The sequence below is a fragment of the Zeus faber genome (genome assembly GCF_960531495.2).
Source record: "Zeus faber genome assembly, chromosome: 1".
NCBI lineage: Eukaryota > Metazoa > Chordata > Actinopteri > Zeiformes > Zeidae > Zeus > Zeus faber.
Window position 1 is genome coordinate 14,233,153 of NC_137193.1, and position 11,265 is coordinate 14,244,417.

Sequence of the window (11,265 nt, forward strand, 5' to 3'; positions counted from 1 at the left end):
GTACAAGAGCCGTCAGCGGCTACTGAGGGGAGGGAGGGGGCGCAGTGGGGAGGAGAGCCAATAGCAGGTTCCGATTATTATATATTTACATAATATATATTCTCGTTATCTTCTTTTTAATTACTATTAAATAATTAAGACTCATTGTATGTACATATATAATGATTTTATATTTACATATTATATGTATGCCATGAGAATTTATATATTTTATAATTATAATAATATATATTTTTTATATTAAGAAAAAATATATATTGGAAAAGAATACACACACATCTTCACACACACACACACACACAAAAGCACGCTTTGACTTCAAGGACGTCTGCCCCAACAAACATTTCTGCATGAGGTCATTACTGATTTGGGTTTTTATTGATATTTAAAAGTGTGTCACTAACAAACATCAAAAATATGTGAAAAAGAAAAGGTCCCAGAGCAGGTATTTGTAAATGAGGCCTCCGCAGCTGTAGCACTGATTCTGAAGGAATGGAGCTCGTTTTTTTTTTGTTTTTTTTACACAGGTTGAAATAAGATTCTTCGGGCTCATTCTGAGATTCAAACAAACAGAAAACACATAAAAAAAAAAAAAAAACGAACCCCCCCCCCAGAAAAACCGAAATCCCTTTTCTCATTCTATTTGATCATCATCGGGAACGGAACGTGTCTGACTTCCCCACAAAGAGGGCGTTGATCCCGATTTAAGTACTTTCCGGTCGAGGCGGCGCAGATTCTACAAGACTCGAATCCTCCCAAAAGCGTCTGCGGTCCTCAGCAGACGGCCACGAGATGGAAAGGATTCACACGGGGAAAGTCATTATGGGGTGTACGCAAATAAGAAGGCCGGCGAGTGGCTGACCGGTCATTTCCACACACACAGGCGCTCTTTAAAACGCTCCATCGGAATGTCTTAACTTACGGAAAATAATCAAATCGAGGATTGTGTTAAGGAATCTCGGATCTTTTCCACTAATGTGCTCCTACCATTATTATCTTGTATTCTTCTGAGCAGGTTACCAGAAATTACTGTAGTGCAAAAACACACAAACTCAAATAAAAATCAGCCCTTCCCCTAAGAGGCCCTGGGGCTTTTACCTGTGTCTGTCTGAAGAGGCACGAAAACAAAAAAGGATTTTAAAACCCACAAATTAGAATCAAAAAAAAAAAAAAACAACCAAAACAATCGAGTCACTCTAGGATATGAAAAATGGGGGAAATTCGATCCAAAGGTACGACATCACAATTGTAATGAATGATTTTAAGTGCCAAGCACAAATCTTTATTTCGTAAAACGTTTGTTGTTATGACATGTTATGTACGGGCTAACGTTATTTAAGTTTATTCAATAATTAAATATATATTTAGGGCAGGGGGCTTGGCTGAGGTTATGTCTCTATTTACTACTATCCAGCGTGATGGAACCCTGTTGAACCTCGAACCCTGTCGCGGTGTTCTAAAGAATCACGGTTGTTGTTGTTGTTGTTGTTGTTGTTGACGACCATCTACGACACGGTTTAAGTTTCGCCTGCGAAAGAAAAAAAAGCTTGGGAACAACGTGGTGCTCACAGGGTACCAAGAAGCCCGTGGAGGTCGGCATCCGTCCACGTCGCAGACCAAGTGGCCTGGTACGGTGAAACGGCCGCTAAAATGATAAATAATTGAATATTGTCACCCCGCTAATTATTTTTAGTTCAAAGAAAAGCACCAAGATAACACCGACATCCTCCCCTGACACTTGGAGAACGTCAATCACGACGCCCGCACAACCGTAATCATTTTCAAACGTCAACACGCAGTGAATCGTTTCCGTCTCTTATTAACTTCCTGAGCAGAGTTTCTCTTTCGGTGGGTGGGTGGGTTTGTGACACGATTCGACATGTCCGATGTGCCGCGCCCTCTTCTCCCCCTCCACCGCGGCTCCCCCGGCTTTAACGTCCGCCGTAGAGGTGGATCTTGACGAAGGACACCGTCTCGTCGTAATCCCTGTGTCCCTTCTCGTAGGCGACGTAGACGTACTTCCTGTCCTCCGCCGTGCCGCTGTCCAGCGACGTCATGCAGGAGTAGCCGCTCGGCCCCGGCCAAATCTGGAGCGGGTTGCCCTCCCAGGACGTGCCGTTGGTGAGAGACCAGCGCAGCGTGAGGTTCACTCCTGATGGGAAACACCACCATGTTTTTTTAGACTATCCCTCTCTTTAAATACATAACAAACATTGACATTGTTATAAGAATTGTATATTTATATTTAATTGTATATATTGCTGTGCCTTTTACGTGAACCCTTGTACAACGTATGTGTACTCTGCTTATCCTTCTAAAGGCTAAGTAGAGTTCACGTTTTATTGCTGTGCCTTTCACATGAAACCTTGTACGATGTAACTGACATCACCGACCACTTTTCAAGCACAAAGAAAACAACCACAACAAAAACATAATCACCCCAGCAACGGTTGCCCAGTTGCCCTGGGAAACCAGATTTGGACCATTATCAACCATTTTGTGCGCTCCGGTTGCCCCATTGTCAAACACTTTTCATATGAAAAAAATATATATTATATTTCAACTTCCACCAAGCAAAATAAGATATCCAGGCCCGTTTATTTACTCCATCAAAAATGTTGGGACAAGTAAGAACACTGAAATATGGATTCTAATTATATAGAATCATTATCAGTCAATTATAAATGGATTATGATTCGGCAACCATTTTTTCAGTCTTGGCAACCCACAGTTGCCAAGAGACTTCTAAAGTCTGTTGGAAACACTCTCATAGCAAATTCTGTCAAGCCCCCGATTCAGGAAGTGTCTTTACTTTTGTCGGTGCTGGCTGGGTTGGTGAAGTAGAGGATCCCTTCTTTCTGCAGCGCCCCAGCAGCCACGGCCGGGTCCACCAGCACGTAGTCGAAGAACAGCTCCTCGACAGGCAGCGTCTCGCCTCCGTCCAGGCTGCGAACCACTATGCGGCAGCGGCAGTGGTAGTTGTTCTGGTTTCGCACGTTGATCACAATGCTGCCGTCCCTCATTTCAAATGGCTGAGGATTAAAAATGCAGCTTGGGCATTAGCAACACGATGCAGTGATACTCATCGCTTTTAACATCAAGGACCCTCGACTTGATCTGCATTAGGCTACATTTAGTCTCTGGCACCCCAATCTAAGAAGATTTTTATTGTTAGATATGATTTAGTGTCTATACTCTAGTTAGAGAGATAACAGTGAAACTTGGATCAAAACAGTCAAAACACTTGTTATTGTACATTCTCCAACGGTGAAGTTTAACTGTGGTAGTGGGGAGTGGTTTTGGCACCATCTACAGGTAGATGGAGCCAGAACTGGCAACCGGCAGGGGACGCAGCTGTCAGAGATTGGGGGAATTATCCTTCATCTCTCCATTAAAAGCAGGTGGATGTTTGATCTCTCGCTCTATCTCCTGACAGCGGGACTTGGCTCCCATTGAACATCTGTGTGACACTGGTGGCATTTAATTAGAAAGACAAATCTTTATTTCTGTTGAACGAACGCCGGGCAGTCTAGTTTCATTTGTACCTGCCTCCTGGTCCATCTCTACCTGTCAATGACAAGAGACTGTCACAATAACATTCATCAGTTCACTGGGGACCCCCTGGAACCTCTTGAAAGACCTCCTGGGGGGAGAACTACTGGTCTAATCAATCGAGTATAGAATACAGACACTTGTCACACCTGGCTCTCATCGGGGTTGAAATCCAGCGGCCTCTTCTGCTGGTTATAGGGGATACTTTTCAGGGCGGCTCCGTTGTACCAGTTGCGTCCGTGGTCGTCGCTCAGAATGCAGAAAACACCGTTGCCCTCCAGCGTTCCGTGGCCACACACCACCAGCCGTCCCTTGGCGGGATCGTAGCGCTTCTGCAGGTGCAGAAGATGGAACGAGACACAACATTTTAATATGTTGTATGTAAATATGTTGTATGTAGATTTGGAGCTGTAACAAAAGTAATTTCCCCCTGGGATTATTAAAGTATTTCTGATTCTGATTCTGAACTTGTTATACACAGAGCCACTTGAAACAAGATAATTATGATAAAAAACAATCCTCATCTTCCAGTAAAAATTTAAAACCCAGGTCAGCCATAACATTAAAACTACCACTAACAACCGCTAATATTGTGAAGCTCCCCCTCGTGCCGCCAAAACAGCTCTGACCCGTGGAGGCATGGACTCCACAGCAGATCCTTTAAGTCCTGTAAGTTGGGAGGTGGGGCCCCCATGGATCAGGCTTGTTGTTCCAGCACATCCCACAGATGCTTGATCGGACCCTAACCCTGGCAATCCACATGATGTAGAAGAAAATGTGATTCATCAGACCAGGCCGCCCACTTCCATTGCTCCATGGTCCAGTTCTGATGCTCATGTGCCCCTTGTCAGCGCTTTCGGTGGTGGACAGGGGTCAACATGGCCTCTCTGACAGGTCTGCAGCTACGCATCAAGCTGTGATGCACGGTGTGTTCTAACACCTTTCTATCATAGCAGCATTACATTTGAAAGCAGTTTTTGTAACAGTAGCTCTTCTGTGGGATCGGACCAGAAGGGCTCGAGTTTGCTCCCCACGCGCATCAATGAGCCCATGGGTGCCCATGAGCCTGTTGCTGGTTCACCGGTTGTCCTTCCTTGGACCAGTTTTTAGTAGGTACTAACCACTGCATACTGGAACACCCCACAGACCTGCTGTTTTGGAGATGCTCTGATCCAGTCTTCTAGCCATCACAATTTGGCCCTTGTCAAAGTTACTCAGCTCACCTTGACAGGTGCCATCAGAACAAGATGAGCAATGTTAATCAATTCACCTGTCAGTGGTTTTAATGTTGTGGCTGATCGGTGTATATTATAACATTACAATTGACCCAAAAGGCGATGAGACCAATGAGAATTTATGTCTTGATGACTTGCCACATCACCAGGATTCAAACAAGGCCCTTTAATTCCTTAACGTATTCAAGATAAGATACACCAATCAGCCAACATTAAAACCACCTGCCTAATATTGTGTATGTCCCCCTTGTGTCGCCAAAACAGCTCTGACCCGCCTAACAATCTTGAGGTAGGTGGTACGTGTCAAAGTAACTTCCACATGAATGCCAGGACCCAAGGTTTCCCAGCAGAACATTGCCCAGAGCATCACACTGCCTCCGCTGCCTTCTTCCCATAGTGCATCCTGGTGCCATCTCTTCCCCAGGTAAATGACGCGCAAACACACAAGACCATCGACATGATGTAAAAGAAAATGTGATTCATCAGACAGTGGTGGACAGGGGTCAGCATGGACACTCTGACCGGTCTGCAGCTACGCAGCCCCATACACAGCAAGCTGTGATGCACTGTGTGTTCTGACACCTTTCTATCATAGCAGCATTAACTTTTTCAGCAATTTGACCTACAGTAGCTCTTCTGTGGGATCGAAGCAGACAGGCTAGCCAGGAGACACCTGGCTAGCCTGGAGACACAACATGCTCGGACCCAGGCATCTAGCCATCTTAAGTTGGGACTTGTCAAAGTCATTCAGATCCTTACACTTGCCCATTTTCCTGCTTCAAACACACCAACCGCAAGGACTGACTGTTCACTTGCTGCCTAATATATCCCACCCCTTGACGGTTGCCACTGGTCGCGGGCGCCCATGGGCTCATCGATGCATGTGGGGAGCGAAGTCCCCATGTGCAATGTGAAGGCATTTTGTTCTATATAATGTAAGAGAGAAGGGAGAGACTAGGAAGATTCCTAATCTCTCCCTTCATAGCAAACATCTCACAGTGTAGCAGGTTCACAATATTCAATTATTCATCATTCATTACAATGATGATGTCTTACACTTGGATTGAATTTTCCCCTTTTTTTCCTATCGTAGGGTTTGACTCGATTTTCTTTTAAATTCTAATAAGTGGGTTGCAAAATCCTTTTTCGTGCCTCTTCGGACAGCCCTAACCATAGATAACATAACAACATGAATATTTTACCAAATAAAGATATGTGCTTAGTTGCCTTTTACAACCATTCATTACAATTATGATGTCGTACCTTTGGATCAAATTTTACCCATTTTTCATATCCTAGAGTGACTACATTTTTAAAAATTCTAATGAGTGGGTTTTAAAATCCTTTTTCGTGCCTCTTCAGACAGCCATCTGTAAAAAAAATAAATAAGAGAAAGCCCCAGGGCCTCTTACGGGAAGGGATGATGTGTATGTGAATTCTTGTGTTTTTGCACTAATGTATTTTCTAGTACCTGCTCAGAAGAATACACGATAATAATAGGGTGAGTATATTGGTACAAAACATAACACAATCCTAGATTCAATTATTTTCAGTGATTTTCTCAAAGAAATGCATAGTTTCTATATTGTTTAAACTGCACTGTATTTGAAAGCAAATGTATTTTATGCCAACCTATACAGTATTTAATAAATGATTTGGGCCGACTACTCCACATAAACACCACTTGTTGCATTGCTAAGCTATGACTTACTATTCTTGTTGACAAGTTTTAAGTGACTGTATTGACATAACGCACTAACAACATATGAGTACTTTTTTGCACTAACATATCGATAAAAAAAAAAACCCCAAGAACACAACTTTTATTCTGCTTCCTTACAGCTTTCTTGCACTTGTATCAGAACTTTAGATCTGGTGCTCATGCTCTTAAATTCCAGGTTGCTACTATAGTTAATGTATGCTGTGACAAAAGTGTCTGATCAATGAATAAATGTAGCTGTAAATATAAATGTAAGCATAACTACACAAAGCTCCCAGCAGCTGCACCGGACCAGAATAACTTTATTGTAGTGATTTTATTGAGCCTGCAGATTATTCATCTTTGAGGGGAAAAATGTTAATGCTGCAACGTTGTGAAATCTCTTGGAAGGAAAAACATCTCATATTTTGCAATGAGCTCTATATCACCTTTCATTACAATTGTTAAAAGAAGCCAATCCAAAATATATAATGGAAACATCAATGTGTCCATTATATATGGACAAGTGTCCCAGTGTGGGAAACAAGTTATGTCATGCATTTCTTGCATTTCCATCATTACTGAAAACCAGGGCAACAGCTACAACTGGTTGTGTCGCTTATTGTCAACAAAAACAACAACAACTAAGGAACAGATGTTTAGTTTCTGATGGATAAAACAAACCAAATAGAAAAATTAGACTACCCTCCTCAGTCTCTCACCTGGATGCCGAAGCCCGGTCCTGGGGCGAAGCTCTTCACCCCAAGCTGCACCGAGAGGTTCCGGGGGGCACTCCAGCTGAGCCCGTCGTCGTCGCTCTCCACCATCATGGTGCTGGACGGGCTGCACTGGAACAGGTGGAAACACAAGGAGTAGACCAGTATGACCGTCCCGGCCTCCTCATCCACCACCACGGAGCCCAGGTTCAGACCGTCCAGATTGTATACGTCATTCACGATGAAGGACGTCGGAGACCAGGTGGCTCCTGGGAAGACGGGAGAGACGATAAATACATTAAGGAATACGATTTTCCCATATGTTAGGTTCCCAGATCTATCAATATCTATCTATCTATCTATGAAAATAAATATACACTACTCACAAAAAGTTAGGGATATTGGGCTTTCGGGTGAAATTTCAGGATGAACCTAAAATGCACTATAACCTTTACAGGTGAACTTAATTTGACCCTCTCTAAACTTTTGAATGCACATGTCCAACTGTTCAATGTTTCAGTTCTCTCACAAGGAGCTGAACGGCAAAATTCACAACAGGTGTTTGATCCATGAATCGACCAATACATTTCCTGGTTCAATTAGAATTGGTATTTAACCAGTCCTCTTCATCAAGCTGTTCACATTTTGACATCATGAGACCAAGACGACACCTAACAACTGATCAACAGTACCTCGCCATTGTGAGGCTTCAAACAGGATGTTCTCAGAGGGAAGTGGCCACTGAGCTCATCAGCAGGTTGCAACAGCGATACAGAGACTGGAAGAGTCCCAGAAAGGCATAGAAGTGGACGTCCTTTGGCCACATCCACACTGATGAGCGCTTCATTGTGAACAGTGCCCTGCGGAACCGGATGATGATGCCACTTGACCCCAGGCACATTTAAGGGAGGTGAGAGGCACCCAAGTGTCACTTCAGACCATTCGAAACCGTTTTCATCTGCGTGGTCTGTGTGCTAGACGACCTGCAAGGGTACCTGACCACACCACCAGGCACAGGCATCATCGTCTTGCACGGGCCAGGGAACTTTTACACTGGACGAGGGACCAGTGGCCTCAGTGCTTTTCTCTGATGAAAGTCGATTCACAATGAGCAGAAATGATGGCCGCCAACAATGTTGGAGCGTTATGCATCAGCCACTGTTGTCACCAGACGAGCCTTTGGTGGTGGTGGTGTTACAGTGTGGGCAGGTGTGTCTGGTCAATACAGAACTGCCCTACACTTTGTGAATGGTACAGTGACAAGCCCATACTACCTGAATAACATCACTAATCCAGTCATTGTGCCCCTGCATGAACAACACAGGCCTAAGTTCATCTTCATGGACGACAATGCTCCAGCTCATGGAGGTGGCATCATTAGGGAACGGCTGCTGGAGACTGGGGCACCTCAAATGGAGCTGCCTGCACTTTCTCCAGACCTGGATCCCATAGAAAACCTATGGGATCAGCTGAGTGGCCGTGTAGAGGCTCGTAACTCTGTACCCCAGAACCTCAATGACCTGAGGGCCGCCCTTCAAGAGGAGTGGGGTGCCAGGCCTCAGCAGACAATAAGTCGACTTGTGAACAGCATGAGACATCGTTGTCTAACCTGTTCAAAAAGTATGACAATAAATTGAATTTGTATCATAATTATTGATATTCAGTGAAATAAATGTAATTGTGGTGTGGTGAAGGTGTAGTTAGAACAGCCACACCTGTCCTGGGTCCTGGGGTAATTGGGGCCCAGGATCAGGGTGGCTGCATACCTGTTGCTCATTGATTGGTCTAATGAGCAACGGGTAAAACCCACATCCCCACACTCACTCAGGAGAGGAGCCCTTGTCATGACACATGTCCATCTGCTCCTGGGCTTATTCCACCAAGCCCACTCTCCACAAAAAATTGGTGTCTACAACCCCGTTCCCTGTGTCTCTGTGCCAGAGGTCCCTAAAAACGCGACTTAGGTGGCGGGTGGTAGGAGAAACTGCCATAATGGCGCCTGAACAGGGACTCTCAGGCACGGGGAAGGGCCGTCCGAAGAGCGGGTCAAGGGGCGGCTCCAGCACCAACCCTCTCCCAACTGGCAGCAGCACCGAAGGGGTCCCGGTGGTGGACCGGGGGAGAAGCAGGCGCAGCCACTACCACGGGTAACCTGCAGCTAGCTGCTCCGCCCAGAAGCCACCGCCGAGACCATCCAGCAGCACAGCAGCCGGTGCCACCCCCCCCAGCAACCCCCGCATCAGCCAAGTACTAGGCAAAACTGCCACAGTAACCAAACAAATGACTTATAAAACCTTATTTATTTGGGATATAAATATACATGTTTTGTTTTTTTTACAAACAAGGTGTTTCTCAAAAGAGATCTGTTCACAGTGGTGTGGTGAAATCTTGCAACAATCAAACCAAAGATGGGTTGTTTTATGGATATGACAGTGATGCAATAAACAATAACTACACCATCCTTGTTACTGAATTGTAGCATCATTATATCACAAATCTAAGATATGTTGCCATTCAAAGCAAGCATGACTAACCCTGTTTTATTATAAACCATCACCCCCCGATGGTAATGTATTTTGGAACCAATACAATTGTTTGGTTGAAATTGAAAGTCATATAAAATACACATACGCGTATATGTGAAATCTAATGATATGTGTGGTTTGGAGAACAACAGAATTTGTTATTGGACATAAAACATGTCATCTGTTGAATTTATCATGACTATACACCACCGCAGAACAAAATGTGCGACTTAAACATACTGATTACACAGTTAAGCTTGTGGTCGTCTTACCTTTGTCCGTGGACCTTCGCACTGCAATGAACTTTGTCCCAATGTCTCCCTCGGACATCTTTCGGGCCTCCGCGAACGCCAGCAGGCTTCCCCGGGGCGTGAAGGAGATCAGCGGGATGCGGTAGGTGCTCACCTCCCCTGCACCTTCACTCACCCACAGCAGCTGCTCCTCATACACCAGGGGCTCAATCTGGGCGACAATGGCACGACAGAAGAGAGAGAGAGAGCGAGAGAGACACTGTCACTATTTATATAGACACTATTTTAGGTTTTTCCTCACTTATCTAGAGATAGCATTACATTAATACAGAAATAAATGGCATTGCAGTTACAACAGCAGTCATGGCAGCAGTAAGGATAATAGTCTCTCTCTCTCTCTCTCACTCTCTCTCTCTCACACACACACACACACACACACACACACACACACACACACACACCTCATTTTAGGTCCTCTACCTACGATTATCGTTATATTTTAACTTTAATTGTTCTTTCCCATTGCAGTGGCAACACAAACATACGTTTCGCTGCCCTCTGAATGGAGCTGAACGGAACCGAGCGGAGCGTGGAAACTGGAGGAAGTAACGGCGTCAACGGGGAAACCGTACCCGGCCGTACTGCGCGCACCCCGCGGGGAGCGGCAGCAGCAGTAGAGCGGCGAGGAGGCTCCACACGCCGGACGCAGCTCCCGGAGACATGGCGTTCAGCGCCGACCGCAGCGCTGCCGCGACATGGCCCTCCCGCTGAAGAGACGCTCGACGGCGACGTTCCGCCCGTTCCGCCGAGCAGTCACGTGACCTGGGCGAGGGGGGGTCATGTGACCGCCACGTCACGTAAGTCACTCACCCAGACACCCCCCCCCCCCCCAAAAAAAAATCTTTAAATAAATGTATTACTCGGCTAGAAAAACACCCCCCAAAAAAAATGTATGAAAAAGACGCACACAAAAATGAAATGAACGAATTAATAAAGATTTTTTATTTTTTATTTATTTATTTATTTTTAAGCGCGTATCTCGGATAATTGTGCTAATATGCCCCTGCACGAGAGCTGAGGAGTGTGTTTTGGGGACGGCCATGAATTTCGCATCAGCGTTTATTTTTATTCGAGGGATATATAGCATATTTTATATATTTTAATGTCCATTCACGCGTAAAAATTGAAAAATAAATGAGCTGAGTCGCCTGGCCGGGGCGCACTGGGCCTGCAGCGGCGGTGTTCTGCCACACGATGGCGCACTTTACAACAGTGGACAACGACGTC

General features: G+C 45.1%; 1 protein-coding gene across 1 annotated transcript; it reads right to left on the reverse strand.

The window, feature by feature from the left end:
* Positions 1 to 374: 374 nt before the first annotated feature.
* On the reverse strand, positions 375 to 10,772 carry neu1 (neuraminidase 1). Its single transcript, XM_080003000.1, has 6 exons — positions 10,611 to 10,772; positions 10,000 to 10,189; positions 7,209 to 7,471; positions 3,702 to 3,884; positions 2,813 to 3,032; positions 375 to 2,152 (listed from the first exon to the last, which is right to left on the reverse strand). Exons 1-6 carry the CDS (start codon positions 10,698 to 10,700, stop codon positions 1,932 to 1,934), a joined length of 1,167 nt encoding a protein of 388 aa, XP_079859126.1. The 5' UTR covers positions 10,701 to 10,772; the 3' UTR covers positions 375 to 1,931.
* Between the last annotated feature and the right edge of the window lie 493 nt (positions 10,773 to 11,265).